The following is a 26120-nucleotide window of genomic DNA, read 5'->3' on the forward strand; positions in this document are numbered from 1 at the left end:
TATTTGTGAATAGTTAACTATTCCTGGTGGTTTTGGTTGAACCACATAAATGGTTAAATTTTTACTATTTCTGAGAGTAGTGGTCACCATTACTATTCCTTGGTGGTAATTATCTAACATGGGCCGTATTTTGGGGCATTATGATCTTGCTGCATTTTCGTATCCAGCAGTCACAACGATCATGGACTTGGACCCCAGTCCAGTGTCTTGAGTCACTTCCATCTTGTCTGAACCCAGACGGAGACGCCACAAGACATCCAGCTTAATCTGTAGTCTATCCAGAGCAGGAAGGAAAAGGAAATTATTTTTTGATTCTAACAATTAAAACTTTATTTAATAACAAACATCAACTACATTGTACTATCACATATTTTTGAATCATAGTGTATAACAGGCCCCCCCCCCCCCCCCCCCCCATATCACTGTAATAAAAGCAATTGATAACAATGTATACATAAGTATAAACAAGTTGCGCTCCATGCTCTCTAGAAATTCATTGGCTACCTGTCAGTTTCAAGTATTTGCTTCATGGTATAACAATTCAAATAATTTTTAAAAAGATTTATATCACAAAAACCACCTTGTACTAAACAAAGCGAATTAACTGTTCTTTCCATATCTGCCTTGGTAAATATAGGTAAAATGAATGTTTTCAAAGTTGGTGTTAGCGTTCATCTTGGGAAGTTTTATAGCATTTTTTGCATCAACGGGGCACTTTAAGGCAACAACAAGGTTCACCCAAGCATAAGACTTAATAATTTCAGGGGTAACCAACCTTGTTTACAGAAATTATGCATTTTCAGGATTGCTGAAAACGTATAAAACTAAAATAAACCTCAAAACCAACTTCGAAATCAGGACCTAAATGCCTCTGAATGTCATCACTTATGAATTTTTTTTGCATGTACCGGTAGTGCAAAAGCAAATTCAAATTCAAATTGAAACAAAACGATTGTGTGTACAGTCCTTAGCATTAATGCCATCACAAGGTAATCATAAGACAACTCGTAACAACAGGATTCCTATAATAGCCAAAGTCAGAGCCATACCAGTATACATTCCAAGGCAGTACACATTGCACATAAGAAACAGCTGATTTGAGATACTGCATATCCCAAGCAACCACTAACATTTCCTCAAAGAAATTGCATGTTGTGATGGAAAACTGCCAAAGTACCAAAAAGTAACACTCTGGGCCCAAAGCCAAATATTTTTTATAACATGTTTGTTACCAGTAATATAATAGGACCTAGCAAAATTCCAAATGTGCTTCAAGAATGAGCTTTCAAATGAACACCTGTGATAGGGTTGTTGTAAATCACTTGCAGGAAAAGGGTTAACCGACAATGAATACATGCTGATCGAGAGTACAGATTAAGTACATGTACATGGGTACACCCACTTGAAAGCCCCTCACAAATGGGTATTTGGACAAGTTATGCAATGGTGCCATCATCAAACCACAACAAGGACATTGGCAATGCAATCCACACAGGAAGGCAACACCACAGCTGAACCCCTATTTAAATTTATCGCTGATTTTGCACATTTCTAAGCTTGGCATTTGGCCCACATAGAAGTCTGGGTTAATTATGCCATTACAACACATTCACTAGTCAACATTGAAGTAATTCCTTAAACTCATCACATTCTTGCTGATGGCTGTTTGCCCCTTTCTGACTGGCAGTTGGTTAACCAAATCCTGCAGAAACTCCCAAACAATGTGACAGCTTGCTGGATATGCGATGTCCAGAACAAAGAAAAGCTTGAAGCAGCAGTCAACTGCTTTCAACAGAGATGGCTGCTCCACTGCATTGCGCTCAACTACTACGAATGATTGAGACGGATTATGGCGATCCCCCAGAGCTAGTATGAACGGTTGGACAGATCCCTCTACAGTGTCGAGGAAGGCTGGTATGTTTGTTGTTGCCTGCAAGTCCAATTAAAGATATAAACAATCAGAAATAATCCTGTGAATTGATCAGAACTTAGATAAATGAAATGATGATTAGTAGTAAATAGGACTCCTGAGTGAATTACACACAATGCCAGGTTCATTTACTTCCGAGTCCAGTTTTCTTTGTAGCCCTACAGCATACATGTAGCAGGCACAAGGCATGTATGCCTCCAGATATTTACCTGTTTGAACCTGATAAAAGCATTGGCTGCTTCCAAGTTGGATGGTCTGTGTACAACATTGGAGGACTTGATGGGCTTTGGTGGCAGTATGTGTGGCAACAGTTGGAGGGCCACCACACTTTCTTCATCTACAAATAAAAGATGAGATAAGTAATAAAATAAGTTGTCCTTCATAATGGACCAGGAGTGGTCTTGTGTCAGGCATTGGACTTGTAATCCCAATGTCTTGGGTTCAATTCCTGTGACTGCCAGCATTCGGCAGCAAGTGTCAAGATAGGGTAAATACTGTGGAGACGCTATTAAGCCGGTTTACGAGTGCCTGTTGAAAAAGCCTACATTACGTGTAATAGGCCTACCGATCAAAACCGGCTTAATAGAGTCGACACAGTATATAACCTGTTGGACTCCCTCCTATGGCCAGTAAATACTGCAGTAATGCAGAACAACGCTCACTTCATTAGAATGAATGCCAACAATCTGTTGGTACTACATGTATGAATATGATTGATAGCATTTACTTTGAAAAACATTAAAAAATTACCTTCATTCAGGACGTCTTTGACACCTAACTTCTCACGCCAATTGCCCCTCTTACCAGCTGAAGCATATTCAATGATGTGTTTACCAAAAAAGCCATCCCAAAGTTTGGTTAATTTGTCACCATTTTTAAATAGACAATCATAATCCTGTTCAATCTGAAAAAGATGAAATAAATCAACAACTGACACGAAAATGAGTTTTGAATGAGTTTTAAAAGTCTCATGAATACCACGCAGTATTACATTACTGCAAACTGGTATACATTTATAAGGAATCACAATTGACAACATTTCTAAGACAAAAGAATAGAATTACACATCTAAAAAATACATACATGTATCTAATGTGATGAATAATCAATCTTCTTTCTCTGCAATCCGTACACTGTGACTGTAGACCATGCTGACCCCAAACTGTGTCAAATCAACAGTGTGGATACTTTGAGAAAATCGTTAACAGCATTGTAGCTGGCCTTGAAGTACTCAATCCAATAAGGTACTTACCATACCAGGATCCAACAACCTGGGATTAGATTCTAGAATGGATTTTATCGTCAACTCTAGGTTGGTCGACAGCTCTCGGTACCGGCTGATCGCGGTCTTCTTCATACATTCTCTCACTCGTTCCTTGGGAGCAATGTTGTGCCGTAGCCATGCAGTCATCTGCTCCACTTCTTTCGGTGATGCATCATCCTCCAGCTCATTTATAGTGGCTGTCAGTGTCATGCCTGTAAAAAACAACAACATTACACGATGCGTTGTTGGAGGTACCTCCATGATTTCACAAACTTTACGATATGATAGGGTGGGGGTTTCTTTTGCGGACAGATTATGAACAGTTCACACAGCAGTACATGTAAGCATGGTAGATGACATGTACTGAAGATCCAAGGTCAACATACAACACAAATTATGTTTTGTTGTTGCTTAATTTTGAACCAAAGGAATTAGAACAGGTGAGTATCACTCTCATTTGTTTCAAATCATTACAAGCAGGCCAAAGGTATGGACAAAACTGCTGAAAGTCCGACATTGCCTTTCTTATGTGCCATTTAAAAAATCATCAGATTAGGGCAGTTTTGGAGAGTTCAGTGGGGACGATCACCAATATTTTTTTTCTTTGGCTTTAGATTAGAGTGAGAATACAGAACAATTATTTACCTTCATCTTCAGTGATGATTGTCGTTTTTGTTTTCTTTCCCTTGGTCTTTGCCTCCTGCTTACGGATATTGTTTATTCTGTCGTGAATAAAACCTTTGGCTGGTTTCGTATCTCTTGCCCGCTGATAGAAGGCTTGCTGGAAAATGGATTGAAGTGTTTAACAAATGTTGCAATGCTGAAGCACAGGAGTGTATGCTGGCCATGTTCAACTTCAGTCGACTTTAACGATGTGTCACCATTCAATGCAAGGAAGATCAAAGCATGATTGTGAAATAACAGAAACACTCACGCATCCACTTCCTCTTGGACTTTTCAAGAATGGAAATACTTCTATCATTTCCATTGCAAGAAGGTTTTTCTCATCACTTTTTGGACTGAAATATGAAAATACTACTACTTACTCAATTCATACTTTAAAAAGTCAGTCAGAAAATTCTCCTTGGGCTACTTTCATCACTTGAAATTATTCCACAAAAATTCAATCTCCTATAATTAGTACATGTACAGTGGAACCTCCCTTAGCGGACACCTCTCTATTAAGGACAAACTCTCTATTAAGGACACTAGTCTTGGTCCCAAATTGGTTGTTTCCATTCAGTTTGACCTATCTAATCATGACACCTCTCTATTACGGACAGCACTTGTCAGTCCTGAAGGTGTCCTTCATAGAGAGGTTCTACTGTTAACTGTATCTGGTAAGGTTGTGCAAGGAAAAATTGGGACCCCAAATTTCATGTATATTGTATATGTACGTGAAAAAGACCCTAAGAGCAAAGCTGCCCTTGGTCCCCACCAAAAAGATTCTTTGGAAGCCCTGAAAGACGTGTGAACTTTTAAATCCCATTTACACTAACACACTTATTGAAGAGAAAGCATTTGCCACTTACTATCTTCCACTTTTCTCGAAAAGGTAACCCACAGCAAATCTGACCAGTTTGGCTCTCATGCCACGAGGGGCGAATCCAAGGTCATGCAATTTGTCGTATAATCCTCTTCCATCTGAGGTGGACCTCAAATAGTTCTTTAAGCCCTAGAAATGAATTGAATGAAATTATCTTTTGACTTTGAGTTCTGGTAATATCATTGATCCTGTGTTGTGTTACAACATACATTGTAGTGACTTCCACAAATGACAAATGACTAAAAGTCAGAGTCTGACAGTTACGGCGAAAAGGATTTTGGCAACCAAATGTCAATTGTCATTTGGATTTTAGACATGATTTCAATCTTTTGATGCCATGAATGATGTCATTAAAAGACAATGACTACCATTCTGATTTTACAACCTTATAAAATGTCATTTAATTTACAGTTACAGTTATTCAGCCCCGCTGGTGCCATTAGTGAAACAATGTCAGAAAAGAAAAGGTCTTATCTTACTTCTTGTTCATTGTTACCAATTCTTTGAGTATGGGTATCAGCATGTCCAGATTCGGGTTCTGGTTCTAGGTCCAAGTTTGAGGGGCGTTCTAGTGATTGTATTTGTGTGGCCACGGGCTCAGGTGCACTACTAATGCATGTAGCATCCTAAAAGGAAAAAGAGCAAATGTCAAGTTAATTATAGGTACTCTATTTCGAGTTTGGGTATTGCCACTACTTCAAATGTACGCATGTATTGTACTTGTACTATAAACTTACGGGTTAAAGAAACTATCAGGGTCTAAAATTATGCAATATGCTAGGCTGCATTATATTTTTTCCGATCACAAATTAACAAGTTCCCATAATGGGCATTGATCTACCATCCTTTCCAGAAATTCTGCTTAAAAACTGGAAGCATAATTTTCATTTCGATAATTACAAAATACAATTTTAATTTCTAAATTCATAAGTAGTGTATCGAAACTTCATAGCAGAAATGAAGTGCAGTGTTGAATGTACGTATACTTGACCTGTTGAACATACCAAGTTTATCTATGTCTAGGCACTACATACTGATACGTGTCGTCCTTGAAAGATTTAAGAGCATGGAAGGTATGGTAGTCCACTAGATCAAAAGTTGTCACGCATCTGTATTTTCCGACAGTCAGGCTCTCTGTATGCTCTTTAAGTGCATACGCATGTAAGTGGTCATCGAACCACAGGGTCTCCCACTCATGCACAAAGAGGTAAACCAGGCAATGGTCTTTAATGAAAACATTTTTGATCTTGCCAAACACTACATTGCCACAATCTGAATCAACATCAATGGCTACCATCATACCAGGGCGATATTCAATACCATTGAATTCTGCAGAGCTTGAAACAAACAGTTCCTCATCAATCAGTGCACCAGTTTCATCAGTAATAACATCAGCATTGGGTCTGAAGTTGGATACCTTCTGCAAAGATCCCTTCCCAGTTTTGACAGGCTTCTGTGCAAACAGGTTTCCTTTGAAGCAAAGGTCAGACAACGTCAACTGATTACGTAGGGCCATGGTTTTGCAGATGTTCTTGTAATTACAGCATATGTGGGATATCTGTTTGAAGTAATTGTGCTTTGCTTCGAATCTAAGACAGGAGAATCTGATCAAGGGTCCTATTGCTTCTATAGCCGATGGATAGTGTAGCATATGATGATGCTTGGGAAGGAGATGCTTATCAGGGAAGATTGACAAATAATGCTCATGGTGATCTTGAATAAGCTGACCAAGCAAGTCGGTTTCTCCTTTAGCAATTTGAGGAGAAAAGATGATATCCATGCAGCGGAGAAGACGGAGAATCAGTTCAAGATGTTCATCATTCTCTGGAATTATGTCCCCGACCAGAATGGGGAGGTGTCTGATGAGGAAGGCGGTTTGCGCAGCCTTTTGTCCAGTGGCATGCATGGTTTTGTTTAGTGAATTATCTGTGATGATATTTGGCTTGTTCTTATCCTCACAAAATCCGTAGTCAAAACTAGTCAATCTATTGTTGATTGTATCGAGAGTGAGGCGGCCTTGGTCAATCCAAGATTTTAGAGCTAATTTTATCTCAATCAAACAGACTCCTTCCAATAAATCGTGCATGATATCGAACACATGGTTGTCAATAACATGGAAACTGCTGAGATCATTAAGAGGGCATCTTCTCTTTATCCCCGTCTCGGAAACATTGTTGGTTGTGACATCTTCATCATATGTGGCCCGTGTGCGGCGCAATTCACTCTCTTCCCTGGTGGCAGTATGGGCGGCATCTCTATGCATGCTGCAATAACGGCATGGAAAGTTTGCTGTGAAACTTTCAGCAAAACCGAAAAGTGTATGGAGTCCAAGATTGTCACCAGTTGTCTGTCCAAGGGCAATGCTAACTTTCAGCGTTGATGTCGTGTCATCACCATTCTGAACAGTGAGTCCTTCCAACTCGAGGCTCTTCAAATCTGGAAGAATATGGCCAACAATAGCATCTATCCCATAGTGTTTTATGTCCTCAGATCGGGCAACAGCCAACAAAAATATATTATCTAAACATGATTGGTAAACAGGGTGGATATCCTTTATGGTGAAGTAAAACATTCCTAATTTATGGGTACCATTTCCTCGTAACGGATTTGTTGTCTCGAGCTCGTCAAAGTAGAGAAGAATGTTCACGCAGTCATGATTGCTGAGGCACTGATGAGATTGGTAAAACTCCCCGTCCTTGAAGTCCTTCAGGTCATCACACGTAGCTGTTGCGGACCTGTACTGCTCTATCCCATCAAGCACACCATCTTGGTTAAGGACAGCACGTAAAACACCTTTGACTGGTATATACTGGAAACTGTCGTGTGTCTGGGTCTGTCGAACACCTCCAGTAGCTGCATCACGCTTTGGATTGAAGGCTACACCAAGTGGAATGGATACAGGGGGAATGTACGTACCTTTATCTGTGAAATACTTTTCCTGCCTATATTGACTTTCAAAGCCCGCGAATGGAGAACTGGAGTCTTTGAAAATCTTCTTCAAATGTTGAACTTTTTCACATTCTAATTCTACACCAGTCTCCTCCATCACACGCAGCGTTTCATTCTCTAGCATTCCAACGATCTCACTGAACATTTCTGAGGTACATTCAATAATATTTTGTAATGAGGATAATGGGACATTTGATTTGGCTTTCATTTTACTAACAAAATTGGCGGCAATGGCATGAAGGTCAACAGTAACAGATTCACTTCTACTCTGAGGCTGGGGTGTGTTTTGCTCATAATTAATGCTTTCTCCTGGATCATCTCCATCTGACACTTCATCATCAACGGTATTGTCTAGGGGGGAAACGTCCATTGGGCATTCACCAACATCATGGCTTGCAGAGTCAAGTGAAAGAACATGCTTAAGTAGATGTCTTTTATAAGGCCAAGGGGTACTGAAAGTCCGCTGACACCCATCTTCAGCACAGACAAAATAATCACTCGAATATACTATTGCATGGTTTGTCCGCAAATGATAAAAAAGATGTTGTAGTCCTTGACAAAAATTGGAACAAACAAAACAGGTAAAACGATGACTGCTGCTACTGGTTTCCATGATCCGCTTAGAAGTTATAGTACAAGTATAAACAGTCTACAGGCTTACCTGTAAATGTAATGAGATTAGTTGTTTTAGTTTCAAACGAATTCCTATCCTCGGCACTAGCTCCCTCAGGGTTGAGTCGTCCAACAAAACTGCAACTTCTTCATCAATACCTTGTTCTGAAATGCATGAAATGAGAGATATTTTAAGCATACTTTATAACTTGTTAATTTACAGAACAGAAATAAACATTTAACCGCATTTAACAGTCAATACGAGGGCCTTGTTGTGAGGAGGTCTTCGGTTGGTGGCTGGATTTGCTCGGAGAGGTTGTTGGCCATGACTCGGTGAGGCGGGAGATGCTCGGAGAGGTTGCAGTTGATTTCACGGGCCTGACGGGGTGAAAAAGCGGTCCAACATGTCCAAGCCACAAATAAAGTACACACACATACTATACCTGCGCTGAACATCTCGACCTGTCGAATGTTTGTTGTTGTTCCCAATATTTCAGTGTTTCCACACAATAGACAACTGTATTGTGTGGAAACACTGAAATATATGGGCATGATGATGGGGAACAACAACGGTCAACAACAAACATTCGATAGATCATGATGACCATGTAGATAGACCACAGAAAAACTTGTCAATCTATCTTTGTCTGTTTCCAAGCCAAACATAATTATCATAATAATGATGATGATATTCAGCTTAACTGTTAATCAGTAGCTAGGCCTAGGCCTACAAAAAAGGCCGAGGGAAACCAGAAAACTGAGAACACTCTCGAGACAAAACTGGAAACACTCAAAACATTACACGACAGGCCCATCACGGGGCCCATCATCAGTCACATCTTTTAGAGTAACTAGACTAGGCCTATATCAATCTTAAGTCGACTAAGATCACAGTGATGACAGGGCGACAATACGCCAAGAATTTGACGAATATATCGCCCTTATTCGGCTGTATGCATGGTATGTTTATCAAATCATGCAGTTATTAGACACGATTAGGCCAGCTGAAAATCTACGGCCGGAAATGCCGGATGTTGTCAGTTCTGAATGGACACTGCGCCACCATGGGTGAAAAATTGAATTATTGATGACGACATTCTTTGGCGGGATATTTGAATTATCACGGCCGATCTTCCACCAAACTCATTACTGAAGTCACACAGTTCTTTAACAGCAAGCATATTCCAAGAAAAATGATTTTTGGAATAATTTACAAGGTGTAGGCCTATTTATTTTTCGATCATAGGGCCTCCTCATGAAATTCATATCGGCAATTTTTCATGCGGCAAGACAGCCGGCTACCGCCCGAAGTTTTGTAATTTGTATACTATTTTTAGGTCACCATATTCCTAACTTTGGCTCTCCAATTTGCCTTGTTACTGGCGAAAAATGATTTCATATATCATCTAAAACATTTCCCGATATGTTTTGAAGCCATAATTCCTTAACCAGACCAGATGATTTCGGATTATTGAAGGACCAACTTTATGGCGTCCGTTTGTTGCAATGCGGCGGCGGCGGCGGCTGCGCAACTTGAACACGGGCCAAGGGGGCTCAAAGAAATCTTGATTTTTCTCACTATTGAATGATGAATATATATTTAAATTGCTTTCTGCAGGTGCTACAGATATTCTTACCTTCAAAAACTGGAATGAGATCTTCCATCCCCCATGCTCTTAAATTATTTTCCATCCTGATTGTTTTCGGTTGAAGTTGCACGTCTTGAACTTGAAGCGGGAAAAAAGATGGCGGCGCTTCTAAATCACCGTCTGCGCACAGGAGGCTCTTTGATTGGTCGAGGCGTTTACTACCAAAGCAGTAAATTGTAGAAATAGACACTTTTGATTGGTCGATTCAATTAACTACACCCAAACAGTAAATTGTACATACTAAACAACTACGAAAGTAGTAATCAGAACCTCTGATAATTATTTAAGTAGTAATATGACGTTAACTTCTCAAAATAGTAAATGAAATAACTACTTTTAGCCCCAATTTTTTAGAGTGTGTATGAGATACACAAACAATGACACCTGACATCGTAACACTCCTACGAAAGTGTACGACATGTAGAACCAGAGCGCTTTATAAAGAACTGACATATACTCTAGTTACTTCTCTCTAAGCCCGGTCCGACAGGTTCATTAACTCTTGGCATAACCGGCCCCAATACACAATGGACTGAGCAGGGCCTTTGTGGATTGGCTGGCATTTGTCGGTTGTCGCTGGTGGTGGCAAGTTGATTGACAGTGGCGGATAATTTTTATTTTAATACGATGACTTGAAACTGATCATGGTGACCTATCCACGAGACACTATCCTGTATTGTGTGGTGGATCCATTTCTAATCAGTCCATGTGGTATTGGGCTACGGGGTGGTTCAGAAAAAATGCCCAAAGCAAATTGCCAAACTCTTATGCTTGTGAGAAAATCTTCGAAACCACCATGTACATGTACATGTAGCCGTATGGAAATACGGTTCAATGCTTCTGTCCGTATTGATTTTACAGGAAGATTAAAAAAACAATCGTTTTCATTTCAACGCTCAATGTATTATAACCACTAACACAATGCGTTTTAATTCAGAATTTAATCACAGCACTGACAATAGGGAGGTTTCGCAAATTCGACGGACTACGAAGTACGAACTACGAATTTCTACTTCGAATTTGCGAAACCTCCCTAATAGCTTAGGCTTAAACAAAAAATGCTGTGTTTCGGGTCACCTCAAAAATAAATTTTAGGGTAGGACGGTCGGAAGATTATTTTATTTTATTTTATTTTTTTCCTCAATATACTTTATGATTGAAATTCACACTCAAAAGTACTGTTTGTTGCTCGACGCATTTGCCGTCGTGAATTTCGAAGCCTACGCATATCCTACCTGCTTATAATCAGGCCTTTCAATTACATCTTTTGGGATACACCTTCTAATTTTCTACCCTAATTTGGGCTCACCTGTAAGTCTTAATTTGGGCTTAAAATGATGCGTAACGCCAATTTTTGAGAAAGAGATTAAGATAAAATACTTTAAATATAGCAGTTTAGCATTATTTGCCATAATTGCATGAAATACTACTACACAATAACTATTTTATGGCAGTATAAAATACAATCTTAAAATTCCATTATTTTTTTATTTATTTTTTTTTTAAATCTAGGGTCGGGGCTTTTCGGTAGGGTCGGTCGTGCGACCCGAAACACAGCATTTTTTTTGTTTAGGCCTTACGGATTCGCTCGTGATACGGACACATTTCAAGTTCTTAGGCTTAGTCAATCACTCAATGTCAATTTCGTGTTCAGCAATGTCCACCAATTCAAGTCCTGGCTCCTGTTCGTCCTCCTCCTCGTCCAAAGCATTCAGGGGCCCAGCGTCGATGGGTGCAGGGCGGAATGCAGCCTCAAATCCGTTTACGATAACCTGCTGATCTACAGCTTCTAGGCTTGGCTTACAATGTTCACAACGTCTCTTAGTCCTATCCTATCGCAGGAATGAATTGAAGAATGCCAGCCATCTCAGTCACTCTCATGCCAAAGCCTTCCGTTTGATGGACACGGTATCGGTCTGCAAGGAGAAGAAACTGGTCGGGCTGCTGCTCAGTGACGTGCGGTTCGAAAACTTCATCGAGCCAGTGAAGAACAGTTTCCTCCTTCATCCATCCCGTCGCAGAGGAGGTCACCTTGACGTTGGCAGGCAAGTCTTCTTGCAGTAAGGCATTCAGCTGACGGACAAAGCCTCTTCTTGGGAACGTAACGTGGGCATCTAATTTTCCGCCAGTTGCTGTGATGCAAAGCGTGACTGTACACCCCAGTTTGGTGTTGGACCTTGATGTTCGGACGTCGATGGACTGGGCTCCCTTGGTATTTGCAGTGTACATCGGTCGGATCTCAAAAAGGAGAAACGTCTGGTCCATATTGAACACGACTCTCATCTGGATGTTGAAACGGTCGATGGTACCAGTTGCATCATTTCGGAAGACTTCAACTCGGGCTGCAGCATCAGCAGGCAACGTCGTGGTGTTCTTGTTAGTCTTTCGCAAGGTGATCCTCTTCCGCTTCATAAAACCTTCTACCCAGCCAACGGATGCATGGAAATCATGGTACACGGGTCTTGCTTGGACTATGGCCTGTCTCCGGTTCTCTGGTGTCTCATTCCACCATTCATCAAATATCGTCATGGCTTTCTCTTGTATGTCCTGGATAGCAAGAGGAAGGCGGCGCTCTCGAACTTGCAGGAACCATTCATGGATACGATCTTCAACCAATGGCCAGAGACCAACCAGTCGCTCTTTCACAGTTCTGTCGCTGCCTCTGCCGTCTGCTTCTTGATTTTGTAGGTGTTGTAGATGCCACTTTCGGAGAGTTTCGACTGGAATGTTGTAGTTTGCCGCAAACTCTGTCATGGTGTTGACGGTGCCATTCAGCAGGGCTGCCTCTAGGTCTCTCAGATAGGCGATTTTCTCGTGGACGGAATAGCTCCTCCGACGTTTTGGCAATGGTTCTTGAGGTTCCATGTCGATTATTGAAGTCTGTCTGAGGATAGGGTAGTTGGCATCGGTTTATATAGGGCCAAAACCCCCAATATAGAGATGAAGTAAAAGAAATAGACAACATTTTTGTGCCTTAATTGAACGCCATGCATCACTCATGTCACTTCTTTATTTCACTGATGACTACACAGTTTCATCACTCATGTCACCTTTTACATCGTGTCCAGAAATAAAGCACCCAGCGTTTTCTTATAAGGTACATTACACTGACAATGACTGATGTCTAGGATTAGGCCTGGCAAAGAATCACACATGTGAGAATGATCCTTTATTTAAGCTTAGAAATACCGAGTGTAAACAGTACAGCCTAAACATCGTTTTAGAGTAAAACAGAAAGTTAGCATGCACTTTTTTGGAATACCCTGTATAGGCGTACGTTTTGAATCATCCAGTCAATCAAAGTGCAGATTTTATGAACCCATGGGCCTAATTGAATTGAATTTGAATTCTTCCTTTGAAATAGACACGGTCTAGACCACTAAGCCATGACCATGCATGGCCATCAGTGGGCGACGTGGTGCCACTCACACATTAGTCAATCGTGTTGAATAGAGTCGAGAACCACGTGATTGTGTAGGCTATGCCTTGCATATTCGAAACCGGGCTTAGAGAGAAGTAACTAGAGTATATGAAGAATGCGTATACCTATTTATTCATTATCGATACACTTATAAGTATGTATGTTGCTGTATGTTAATGAATGTCTCATTTCTACGCCAAAGATTAGCTAAATATTTCTTCTTTAAATATAGGCTGGATAGTACCGAGTTCTTGCGGAAACAGGAATGAAAATATAAAATTGATATCTTTATTGTACATGTACACTCTTGGCAAAATATTTCGTTTCTATTTCGTTGAGCAAAAGGGCTTGCCGGCGGGAAGAACGAACCAAATCAATGACGTGGGACTGAAATAGGTAAACCAATGCATAGTTCACATTTTATGTATTCTTGAGGCATACCCGTATCTGACCTGAAGCAAAGATGAATGTTGTTAGCACGAATCGACGAGATCTACTTTGCCCCTATTCAGATGGCATGGTAGAACGCTTTTAGCGCATACTCTGTGAAAAAGATAACAGCTGATAATGGTCTCCATTAAAAGCTGTCAGATTTGCGACTAAGTAGATGTTTCTGCACGGATGATAGCCGGCCCTTCACGAACAGGTTCCCCTAGGTACTTAGCAGTAAGGTTGAAGGTATAAGAAGTTCCTGAGATGAGTCCATCAGCTTTGTACTCTGTCCTTGTCGATGGCAGAAATACGCCATATGAACCTCCATACGGCCGGGTACTTTTTTGGTACTCGAGCTGTGGAAGAATAAAAAGATTAATGAGACTGAATTTCTGCAAGAGGAGAACTTATACAGGGTGCCACCGAAAACCACCTCAACACCCTCAGCCACTTGTGGTGTTTTGGCATGGGTGGCTGTCCCCATGTTTTTCAGTGGTAGGCCTGGGCTACAGCTACAGACATCTTTATTGAACGCAATATTATGATTATACTCTTACTTTAACACTGGTAGCATTCTGAAATTGCCACGATGAGTGAAGCACTTATTTAACTTACCAGATAACTCGTTAGACTACCAGTTTGCCAATCGTTTGGATGGTCCCAACGTAGCCACACAAATGTAGAACTTTTCGAGACCACGCGCAAATTACAAGGTTTTCCCGGTGTCACTGAAAGAGAACAAATTGTAATATAGGAAGGTGCGGCTTTCGACCAAAAATATCACGAAATACAATACTATTCTGGCGACACAATTAAACTCACGACAACAACGAATTGTTGATATCAGTGAACCATTTGAGGTTAAACAGTGCGTTATGCTTAAACATTAATGACCAAATTAATAGAATGTAGGTCTTCTTTTAGGTCATCTACGGGGAACAGTCCAATTTAATTTAATTTCGACATTTCATTTCTTTTCGTGTCATTTATTTATTCAGGTTTTATCACCATCTTTATAAATTTGTAGACCACGGTGTCCCACCAAGACTAAAATTAATTGATCCGTACGCTCGCTCGTGCATAAATTATCGTGGTGATTACTTTTGTAGTTATTCACGCAAGCAGCTGGGGCAACAGCGTATAATGTAATCATCCGTCACTCATTCCATTTGCCAGATAAACTGCGAATACGACAACCAATATTAGTTATTTACGAGCGATATCGCGTACGAATAAAATGGTTTTTGTCTTTGATCGGACACCGTGTAGAAATGACTGCAAATAAGTTACAAAGACCTACCGATTGGGTAATAAGTTGGGACGTAGATAGTGGACAGGTTACCATATCTACCGTCCACTTCCCGTGCCTGGACCTTTACAACGTACGTTTTCGTCGGGTCCGACACGGTAAATTCAGCCGTCGTTCCGGCAAGGACCTCTGTCTGGTTCCACGCGGTCATGGCCCCACTTGCGTGGTAGCTGTGGAAGATGCGGTAACTGTGGATCGTGATGGGACGCCAGCTTGATTGAATAGGAGGGTCAAACGTCACAGAGTATCGCTTTGGTGTCAGTCTCTCGACACGAATGTTTCTTGGTGGTCTAAGTCCTGAAAAAAGACGTACATGTATATACATACATGTTTTTAGCACACGAGATTGTAAAATTAAGAATACGGTCATTTTTAGCAGAGAGAGGCGAGAGGTGCGCGCGTGTGTGGGCGTGTGTCGGGGGGGGGGGGCGACTTTAGAGAGGAAAAGTTGACCTGGGACAGCAATCTTCGCCATAGGAGCGCTGCCGTCGCTTTAGTTTGTTATCAGCAGTAAATACACGCATCGACGTAGAGCTTGAGCTGGAAGTACTTCACAAATTCTTGCCTGTCACTGGACATCCATTTGGCCCTTCTGAACAATAGCTGTTGCTTGCAATTTTGAGAAAAACCTTGTTTTGATCATCTCTTCAATGGCCAAAAAAATCACAAAGACATATTTGCACCATCCATATCTGAGAGCTTCTGTCGATATTTGCGTATATTCAGATGGCCGCGGCAGAGTCAATCACTTTTATTGAAAAATTGTAAAAAGTAGCGAATAATTTACGACAAGGATGAGCGCTTACGTACTTCCTTTTTCAGCAATGAAGCCTTCCGATTCAGACCAGGGACCAACTCCTTTCTCGTTGTAAGCCCTCACTTGAAAGTCGTAGTCAAAAGAGAGGGGTAGGTCAGTATACCTTGACTGCCGGAGAGTAGTCTGTGTGCGAAATTCTAAGACTGGAATACTCTTCTTGGAGTATCTAACCTGTAAATGACAGATGGCAAAACGCTTCATGGTATGCATACGTTTAGTTAGGAAGACTCACGGATGCATGGGCATGGACATCGAATCGTCGTCTATGCACACACGTCAACGTTTTTCTGTTGCTAAGAAAGTTTATTTATTGTTGAATTTAACCAAACGAATAAATTTATTCAATGAACTAATTGAACTAATTCCCAACAAATACAATCAATATGAAGTCAACTGTTCGTGCGCAATGCCAGGGCGTAAGAAGAAAGCTTAAGCGTGACACGTGGCTTGAAACGCTGCTGTAGAGATATATATACTTACTAGTACCAATTTATGGGGTTTTTATATGAGACCTTAATATCTGGCAATTTTTTAAAACCCAGTTATGTGGCATATATATATATGAATATATACTAGTAACGTCCACAGTGTGTATATGCCTCGGAGTTATGCAAGTGTCAAATATACCACGTTTTGGACACTAACTATTTCACTGGCTGCTGTTCGAGACAGTGAATTGTGTAAGCCTACCTCTAAATATATTTCATTGTTTCCAAAATAGGAAAACCTCACCTTCTCAAGGCGCTGTAATTGTTGGGTGTCACCTACCACTTTTATTGATTAATCTGTAAAAATATTGTATTTGTATTCTGCCCCATTTTCTCCTGTTGTATGTCTTCTTGTCTTATCTGTCTGCACTGTGTTTTCAACCGATATGAATGTATCTATAGGTCCAATAAACTTAATTATGAATTTTTGAATTTTTTGTTGAGAACAGGAACCTCATGAGGAAATGCTATCTGTGACAAAAGACAAGTATAAAGACGGCCTAACTCTCCCCTCGGGTTCTTTCTACATTGAGCCACTTTGAACTGTATTACACGCCAAGACCCGACTGAATTTCGTTTTCCGACGATAAAGAAGAATATCCATAGGCCTGTTCAGCGCTCTTCAAGATTTTTGCAGTTAAGGCGTACCGATAAAATATATATACCCCAGTATCAAAATTGCCTCCTCACTGAAAACTCTTGGATATATAATATAATGTACCATGTATGTTTGCACCCAAGGTTATGGTTAGGGTTACTGTTGGATTGTGATGTGCTGCCATCTGACTGAGATAGTAAGACTAATTAAACGTAAAAATTGTTGGGCTTGTTACTCTAAGGCTATATATCATACTGGTACCATATAAATCTATATATCAAGCCTGCATAAACGTATGCCTCAAAATGATATAGCATGCCACTATCAAAACACATCAACATATAGGCCATAATTATATATGGACTACAGTTTCCATCCGAACAATTTGTCTGGATATGAACTTATTTCTAGTCTGTTTGACCATAATGTGCTGCCATCTGGCTGAGGACAGAGGTAGCTGAACTCAGTAACAGGTTTGCCTGAATGTGGACGTCACCCCAAGGTCCTGCGAGAGAACTCAATGTTTTTCCTCTCAAAGGGCGCAACCAAACAACTCAATAATAGCCATAGTCAAAATAAAAACCCAATAAGTTGGCTCCCTAATCAACAAAACTTGGGAGGAATGATACAGAGGTTATCACTCCAGGAAGGACAAAGAGTCCTGGTTATCAATCAGGAAAGTAATTCATCAATAATTATCATTCTTCTCTTTCACAGGAATTAGGGTGGTAAAACAGTGGGCATGTGTTAGAAGTTGTTGGCCATGACATGACAGTAAAACTTCAGTGCATTTCATAAACATTGCCTCTAACACAGGTATGTCCCAGCCAGGTTTTCAGTAGGGCATATGCGTGGGAGTTCTCAGGCTTTGGGGTCGAATCCCAAACAAGTGCACATGGTCTGGAATGGATCCCCTGCACTATTTGTTTCCAACACCGCTTTCTATCTTCCATTGAGGCTATATTTATCATTGTACAGGACTGGACAAACTCTGGACACAAGAAATCAATGAACAGCATTTATTATCAAATTAAAGCTTTTACATGTATATCACGTACATGTAGATTGCATATCTGACATATCTTAAGCAAACAGGATTAAATCATCCTAATATCAAGCCTTTGAGGTGGCACTGTCTGTATTTAAGATGGCACTTGGCCCAATATTCTCAGGACAATCGATGGTCTTACTCCACTGACCAGCAGGACACTGCTACTTTAATTGGAAGCTGCGCAACAAAATGATTGGTAATAGACTGGACGAAACCAGAGCACACAGTCGAATATTGAATCTCCAATATGATAAAATGAACACAACCTTTTTGGAGCGAGCAACAGATGACAGGGCTTTCATAACCTGCTATGGACGTGATTTGAAAATGTGCACATGAAATTCAGAAGTACTTGCCAAGTAAGCTCTCATTAACTTCCTCACGTTGTAATCCAACAAATCAGGATAAAATTGACCCTTGCTTATCACAAATGTAATGACAAAACATCATCCACAAAATAATTCAGCAACATACTCTGTGCTTATTAAACAAGCCTATTATAAACCAAGAACTATTTGAGTGCCTTTTTATGTGTTTTGGGTTTCAATAATTGTGAATTACATGTAAAGTTCTATGCAAAAAGTAAGATCAAATGGAATGAAACTGAACCCTATCTCCAAAACACTATCCTAAATAGAAAAAAAATTGACAAAATGCTAAAGGTTATGCACATTTCTTGGTTTACAGTATTGTTATAATTACTCAAAAATAATGGAAGCATTTGGCTTTTTGTTGATGACGTATTAGGAGACCAGAGTATGCGACTTGCATACCATGTTTGAGACACACCACATAATTAATGACGTAACCACACACATTAGGCCACGAACACATCACTTCTAGTGGCAAAGACAGGTAAGTGATACCAATACCAAAATTACTTAGGTAAGAAACACAGCTTTGTGTCAGGATTTCAATGTTTTTAAGTTCAATGTAAACAAAACCCATTAGAAGATATTCACAGCAGCAGCACCAAGTATGGGGGGGTGGGGATCTAAAATCTGTGAAAGAATATTTTAGCAACTTACAGACACCTGGCGAAATTTGTAAACATGTTCTGCAAAAGAAATTTTCATGGAATACATTATTTCCCACCAGAGAAATATGCCCCACAACAAAGGTTTCATTTTAAGAATACTCCACAACTTGATAGTAGAACAAGACGTTGGAACTTCCTTGATTGAGCTGAATGTGGATGTAACACACTTTAGATATACCTGGGGGGGGGGGGCTCAGTTAGCAAATCTAATCTTTGTTATTGTCAGCTCTCATAGCCTCGGTGGACTTTGGCAAAACGACTTTCTGTTTTCCCGTCACCAGGTTGTTCATCTTTGTTCTTATCTGAGCTGGAGTCCTTGTTCCTCCAAGTTTTTCAGCAACAGCTGCTATTTCAGACCCTGGGGGATTCTTCTTTGCTTTTATGTATTTATCCATGTACCTGAACAATATGCCATTTTCTTCTTCAGACCATCTTGCTCTCTTAGTTTTGAACATGCCGTCGTCAGTGGAAACCATCTTTCTCTTTTGACTGCCATACTTCTGATCATCTGCAACCGCAGTAGCTGAGCAGCTTGGTTGTGGTTCTCCATCAAATGGACTGCTTCCATCGACATCATCACAAGTAAGTTCCCTGCTCTCTAACTGGTCACCTCTTTCCAGCTGATCATTTATGGAAACCGGGGGAGGAAGTTCTTCAATGTTAATGGCATCAAGTTTCTTTCCCTGGAACTTATTGATGACACCATTCTCCATGGCAATCAAAACACGTGCAACCTTTGCTCGTTCAAGCACTGAGCTTTGCAATCTGTACACGTCAGTGTGGATGTTGACATTATGGCCCATGTGGTCTGCTACCATCTTCAATTCATTGGCGGACATGTCAATTATTTGTGCAGTGGTGGCCATGTATTTCCTTAATCCCCTGGTTCGGATACTCGCTGGATTTCTGAGCATAGGGCATTTGCTCGTTACCACTCGGATTGCTTCACAGCCATCTGTGGGTGAATTAATTTCTCTCGGTCTTGAAAACACATATGGGCTGATGATCTTCCTCTTTTTTATCAAATACTCAATCTGTTCTACCATGTCTGGAGAAAGTAAGATGAAGACTTTGCGGAGTGACCTGGTACTCTTCCCCCTCACCTCTATCAGTGCCATTCTTTTTGCCAGGACTCTTTCACTGACATCAAGAGATGCTAGTATTTCTTCATTATCCTTCTCGCTCTTTCTCCCTAGGAAGTCACTCACTTTCAACTCTTCTACCTCGCTCACTCTGCGCTTATTAAACAAGACAATTCTTGTCAACACTAGCTGACTTAGCCATTTCAGATCATCATTAGATTGGTTTGTCCTCTGCATGGCTTTGCATATAACTGTGGAGAGCCAGTCTTTCAGCCTGACCAAATCCGTTGTAGAAGGAATATTTTCGGACTTATTGATCTTGAGCAACTTCTGTTTTCTCACACTAACAGAAGCTACATGATTATTCCAATGAGCTTCATATTCTTCCTTGAAGCATCTGGCTTCTCGCTGCATTTCCTCCGAGTCTTCTCGCATGCCCAAGCTAATCTTAAGAAGATTAGCCTGTTTGATGTAATGGCCGAGCACAATCGCAAGCTGTGGGGAACCACTCTCTGCTGCAAGCTGCTTAACAGTTTTCACAACTAATTTGAAATGTCTAGCACTTAAAAAGTAGGTTAATGGTTTCCGAAGAGCCCCCAATCCATCATTAAGGGCTTTCAGTAGTCTGCCGAGAGATCGCACCTTTTGGCGAATGTTCATGAGATCTTTTCTCCTCTGGTCTTCGATTTCACCCACTTTACTCAGAACAGATGCAGCAAATTCCCTTATCAAGGGATCATCAAAGCATATCTTCCTAATCCCTGGGTTAGATTTGGTTTCTTTCATGGCATTGATGAGATCATCAATCATTTCACTTTCTTCGTCAGTTGAAGATGTGCGCAGAAATGGTTCAAGCATGATTCTTGCATTTCGGAGACAGTTTGTTTCAGGTTGTTCTCCACGTGGTCTGATGGGACAGTTTTTCATATGAAGCCATAGAGAATCCTTCAAAAAGAAGCCCACGCAGTATTCACATGGCAAAAAATCGTGTGCTTTTCTGTCACGTTTTTCACTTGGCCGCCTGGAAACAACAAATTCTCCCTCACCCAATTCAATGCACTTTGCATTGTGCTTGAAGTTCCCCCTATTCTGCAAAAGAAGGAGGGCATTTTTTCTTTCAACAGATTTGACAGGAGCCATGAGTGCTGATTTTACATCCGATTCATTGCAATGAACTGCAAGATAGTGAACTGAAATCTTTGATTGGTATCGCCTCTCGCAATAAAGGCAATAGTCACTTTTACTATAATTTCTCTTTTCACTTTTGCTATCGCTGTGCTGCGGAACAGTTATGTGTGCAAACTGCATTTTCACCTTGGCCTTAAGTGCCTCCCCAACATGATCTTCCGCAGCTTCATTTAAATCCATGTCTACACTGTCTGCACTATTTTCCAAGTCACTGCATTGTCTCTTTATATCGCTTTTACCATCTCTGTACCGTGGAACACTTTTCTTTGCCTTATGTTTCTCCCCATGATGATCATCAGCTTCGTTGCAGTCCATGGCTTCATCATCTGCACTATTTTCAATGATCACAGTATCAGATTCAGAGTCACCATCCGAGTCCGTTAAATCATCGTTCGGTCCCTGCTTATAATCAGGATCCTTTACAGAATCATCGTCATCATCATGTTCATCGTAACCAACTGTTGAACCATCACTCTCTGTGGCATGTCCAGAATCCATTGAGGTTTCAACATCAGGTTCATTATCTTTATTCCAATTAGCTGCAATACAGTGAAGAAGACAGATTAAAAGACAAGTGCAGAAAAATTACCCAATGAGGTGGAGAGTGATTGCTCAGGATGGGCAAATGAAATAGTTCATTTAGCTGAAATGGGAACCATTATAATGCCATATTTGCCAGCAAAACTAACCAGCACAAAAATCCACCATTCATTATCAATCTCTGCTCACTTTTAACTCTTTTGCAAGCACAATGCTCTAACCTTCTGCTTAACCGCACCCGGTACACTTTCCAGGCATCCTCGGATCCGGGCCTTCTCAGGGAAGTTTTAGGTCAACACATGCACATAACATGTAAATACATGGAAGTGGAGATCATAATTGTGGGGCCTTAGCAGTTTATATATGTCCCACACCTGAACTATGCCCCAAATGTAAGTCTCTCTGTCAGGGGCCAAGGTTCAGCAACCATAAAACAGTATCTCTACCCTTGAAATTGAATGTAAAACTAGATTGCCAGATACTCATCGTCCCAGAACCAGGTCATACACTGACTGACCATGTATCTTTGTAATGACAGCAGGTAGTGTGTGGACTCATTTTGCTCGATGATTAACTCCCTCTAGTCTACAGACACAGGATGCCCCTGGCCGAGTTCACCAATTAATCGAAGTACCTGTTGCTTTCACATGATCACATGGTCATGAAAGCGGTGAAAACTACAACCAAGTTTCCATTGTTGGTGATTCATGCGGAAATAAATCAGATGCTATCTATTCTCCTTTGAAAAGGTTTACACCACTGGCTAGGATTTAGTACTAGGAATGTCTCTGGTTAGGGTGAGACAGATCACTCAATAGTGCAAAAGCATTCTGATGGCAAAAAAGACTGAAGGCCACGGTGAACCTGCCACGGCAACAGAGAGGATGAGCAAACCATTCAGCGAATGTAAGGTGAGTTATGTGCACGAGGGAATTGAGGAAATCTTGCTGGTAGCCAATATCAAGTGGAATGAAATGGCCAGGGCCATTGTGCTCACCTCATGTGGAGGAAAGATGGATAAAGAGCATGGTATTGTGTCATGTAGTGTTAGGTTTGATGTAGGTCCAAGCAGTTACAATTTCCCCAAAATGGCCAATTTACAGTACATTCGACCTCTGTGACCTTGAAAAGTAGGTCAAATCAAAGAAGACCCGGGTGACACATTGAATGGTTGTTAGAATTAGATGTACCTATGATATAAAATTGGTGCCAATCGGGCAAGTCATTACTAGGAATAATAGCATTTTGAAGAATTTAGGATTTGGCCCCCTCCCTGGAGGCCAAACGGCAAATCAGATCGCACCAAACTTCAGTACCTGAGATCACCTGACCAAGGGGTACATGTGTACTTAATTTGTGATCAATAGTCATTGCAGTTAAGAAACGTGCCATAGTTACAGCCTGACGGCGAATTTACGCCATTTGACCTCTGTGACCTTGACAAGAAGGTCAAATTAAAAACCTGTGTGACATATACTGTATGGTGGTTAGATATACCCATGATATCAAATTGGTGGCAATCGGGCAAGAAGTTAAGGAATAATCACATTTTTAAGGTTTTTGGATTTTGCCCCCTGGTGGTCAAGTGGTGAATCATATTGGACCAAACTTCGGTCCCTGAGATCACCTGACTAAGGGGTAAATGTGTACCAAATTTGGTATCAATAGTCATTGCAGTTTAGAAACGTGCCATCGTTACATCCTAACGGCCAATTTACACACCATTTGACCTCTGTGACCTTGAAAAGGAGGTCAAATCAAAAACCCGGAGGATATATGATGCACCTTTGCTAGAAGTACCTACCATATTTTTTTCAAAATTTCCCGACTACTATTAAGGGAGATATTGCATATTTTCACTTTTAACGTTTGGCCCCCTGGTGGCGAAACCATGACACGAATCGGACCGAAACTTGGTCTCCAAGGTGTCATTACATAAGGGTACATGTGTACCAAGTTTCAACTCAATAGCTCTAACAGTTACGAAACGTGCCCTGCTAACGGACGACGACGACGACGACGACGGACGACGGACGCCACGGTATGGGATAATCTCACCTCTGCTAAGAGGTGAGCTAATGAATGGATGGAATGGGGTAACCAACCCATTAAAACCACTGTCCAGCTCTTGATCGTGGATGAATAGAAATGACAACCTCAACAATGCCCTAGACACGAATTGGAATACATCTTTGAGAGAGAACCCACAATTGTTATAACAACAGATGTATCCATCAGGGGAGATGACACAGCATGGGGTGGAATAGTCTGGAAAGAAGGCAATACCGTTTTTCAGAAGGTGAAGTGCTACAAGACACCCTAGTCTGGTTGTCACGTAACACGAAGTTATATGAAATGTCCAGGGGACATTGTGCTCACCTGGGAATGATTAAGTGGGAGACAGTATTCAAGGCCTACACCCCCTAAAATTCAAGGTAGAATGTAACCATGACAACACAAATTGGAATCAAGATTAATTGGCGATGATTTTTTGTATGTCAAGTCATGTTGTTATAAGACATCCACACACCAAGTTTCAACTTCCTAGGCTCAAAGGTAAGCAAGCGTGCCACCATCATTGTTGACGGACGACGATGATGCCGACAGACTGCTGTGTACATAGCCACTTAAAACAAAAATACCTGTAGACCTAATGGAATGTCCAATTAACTTCTAAGTAAACAAAGGGCTAGCCCAGGAGGCGAGATCAAAATTTTGTGGCCAATTGTCTTTTCTCTGATACATACTGGTAGGCCTATGGATATAATATATCATTTAAGTGCTGGCCGATGGCATGATGGAAAAATCTAGAAGGTTGGAGAAGAAAGCAGAGTAGAGCTGTGCTTGCTTCATGTCTAATAGTCTTGCTGATGAGCGAGCACCCATCGCAAGTGCAAGAGTTGATGTAGGCACATGGCTAGGGCAATTAGGTTAAACCACATTTGGATTGAAAAGGTGATCACAGGCACAGATCTATGATAACCATTCTTCCCTTTGCAGATACTTCTTTTAGCAGGACACCCTCTCTACTAGGGGCAGAAGTGATGGTCCCAAATTGAATAAATTCTATACAACTTGACCTCTGTAATCAGGACACCACCCTATTAAGGACAGCATTTCTCAGTTGCAGAGGTGTCCTTTTTTAAATAGAGAGGATCTGCTGTTTGCCACTCTGACTGCTCAATATAGCACTCAAAAACTAACTCACCATGTGTGTCTTCCAGCTCCTCATCAGGGCCATCAATGTCCAGATCATCTACAGAGATGCCAGCAGAGGCTTCCAATGGTTGCTTTTCAACTGAAAATATTATAAACTCTAAATAACAAAACAGTGAAATGGTCAAAGCATTTATGGTAATCTTTCAATGAATGAAACCTTCCTTGTGGGGCATTTCCAAATGTGGGGCATATATCGGTAATGGGTGGTTTAAAACACAAGGGCCACAAAGGTCTGGAGCTCAGCTGAAGCAGTTGAGACAATAGGTGTAATTATTGGAACTTCCCTTTTCAGACACCTTTCTTAGCAGGACAGTCAGTCCTGTGTACAACTAGGGGCAGTAGTGATGGTCCCAAATTGAATCATTTCTATCCAACTTGACCTCTGTAATCAGGACATCTCCCTATTAAGGACAGCATTTCTCAGTTGCAGAGGTGTCCTTTATTAAATAAAGAGGATCTGCTGTTTGCCACTCTGACTGCTTGATATAGCACTCAAAAACTAACTCACCATGTGTGTCTTCCAGCTCCTCATCAGGGCCATTAATGTCCAAATCATCTGCAGAGATGCCAGCAGAGGCTTCCAATGGTTGCTTTTCAACTGAAAATATTATAAACTCTAAATAACAAATCAATGAAATGGTCAAAGCATTTATGGTAATCTTTCAATGAATGAAACCTTCCTTGTGGGGCATTTCCAAAATGTGGGGCATATATCGGTAATGGGTGGTTTAAAACACAAGGGCCACAAAGGTCTGGAGCTCAGCTGAGGCAGTTGAGACAATAGGTGTAATTATTGGAACTTCCCTTTGCAGACACCTTTCTTAGCAGGACAGTCAGTCCTGTGTACAACTAGGGGCAGTAGTGATGATCCAAAATGGAATCATTTATATACAACTTGACTTCTGTAATCAGGACACCTCCCTATCAAGGACAGCATTTCTCAGTTGCAGAGGTGTCCTTTTTTAAATAGAGAGGATCTGCTGTTT

The 26120-nt window shown here is 40.9% G+C and overlaps 3 protein-coding genes across 5 annotated transcripts in view; all 3 read right to left on the bottom strand.

The window, feature by feature from the left end:
- Positions 1–386: 386 nt before the first annotated feature.
- On the bottom strand, positions 387–9345 carry LOC135489123 (uncharacterized). Of its 3 annotated transcripts, XM_064774311.1 has the most exons (9): positions 8351–9345; positions 5220–5366; positions 4727–4869; positions 4129–4213; positions 3840–3975; positions 3183–3406; positions 2681–2834; positions 2140–2267; positions 387–1930 (listed from the first exon to the last, which is right to left on the bottom strand). In XM_064774311.1, exons 1-9 carry the CDS (start codon positions 8498–8500, stop codon positions 1613–1615), a joined length of 1485 nt encoding a protein of 494 aa, XP_064630381.1. In that variant the 5' UTR covers positions 8501–9345; the 3' UTR covers positions 387–1612. The 3 variants fall into 3 exon arrangements, with proteins under 3 accessions (XP_064630381.1, XP_064630382.1, XP_064630378.1); XM_064774312.1 differs by lacking the exon at positions 5220–5366; XM_064774308.1 differs by lacking the exons at positions 387–1930; positions 2140–2267; positions 2681–2834; ... (3 more) ...; positions 4727–4869; positions 8351–9345 and adding an exon at positions 5745–8342 and having other exon boundaries at positions 5303–5366.
- A 3673-nt stretch (positions 9346–13018) lies between these two features.
- The window catches only part of LOC135489493 (receptor-type tyrosine-protein phosphatase F-like), a 33068-nt gene continuing 19966 nt past the window's right edge, over positions 13019–26120 (bottom strand). The window contains exons 3-6 of the mRNA XM_064774873.1: positions 15923–16100; positions 15104–15409; positions 14419–14531; positions 13019–14159 (exon numbers count right to left, since the gene is read on the bottom strand). Of these exons, the coding sequence (XP_064630943.1) occupies positions 13971–14159; positions 14419–14531; positions 15104–15409; positions 15923–16100 (786 nt within the window). The 3' untranslated portion in view covers positions 13019–13970. The remainder of the gene's footprint in view (positions 14160–14418; positions 14532–15103; positions 15410–15922; positions 16101–26120) is intronic.
- LOC135489327 (uncharacterized) lies at positions 19074–25208 on the bottom strand. Its single transcript, XM_064774635.1, has 2 exons — positions 25124–25208; positions 19074–21914 (listed from the first exon to the last, which is right to left on the bottom strand). Exon 2 carries the CDS (start codon positions 21871–21873, stop codon positions 19312–19314), a length of 2562 nt encoding a protein of 853 aa, XP_064630705.1. The 5' UTR covers positions 21874–21914; positions 25124–25208; the 3' UTR covers positions 19074–19311.

The sequence above is a fragment of the Lineus longissimus genome, chromosome 6 (genome assembly GCF_910592395.1).
Source record: "Lineus longissimus chromosome 6, tnLinLong1.2, whole genome shotgun sequence".
Classification (NCBI taxonomy): Eukaryota; Metazoa; Nemertea; class Pilidiophora; order Heteronemertea; family Lineidae; genus Lineus; species Lineus longissimus.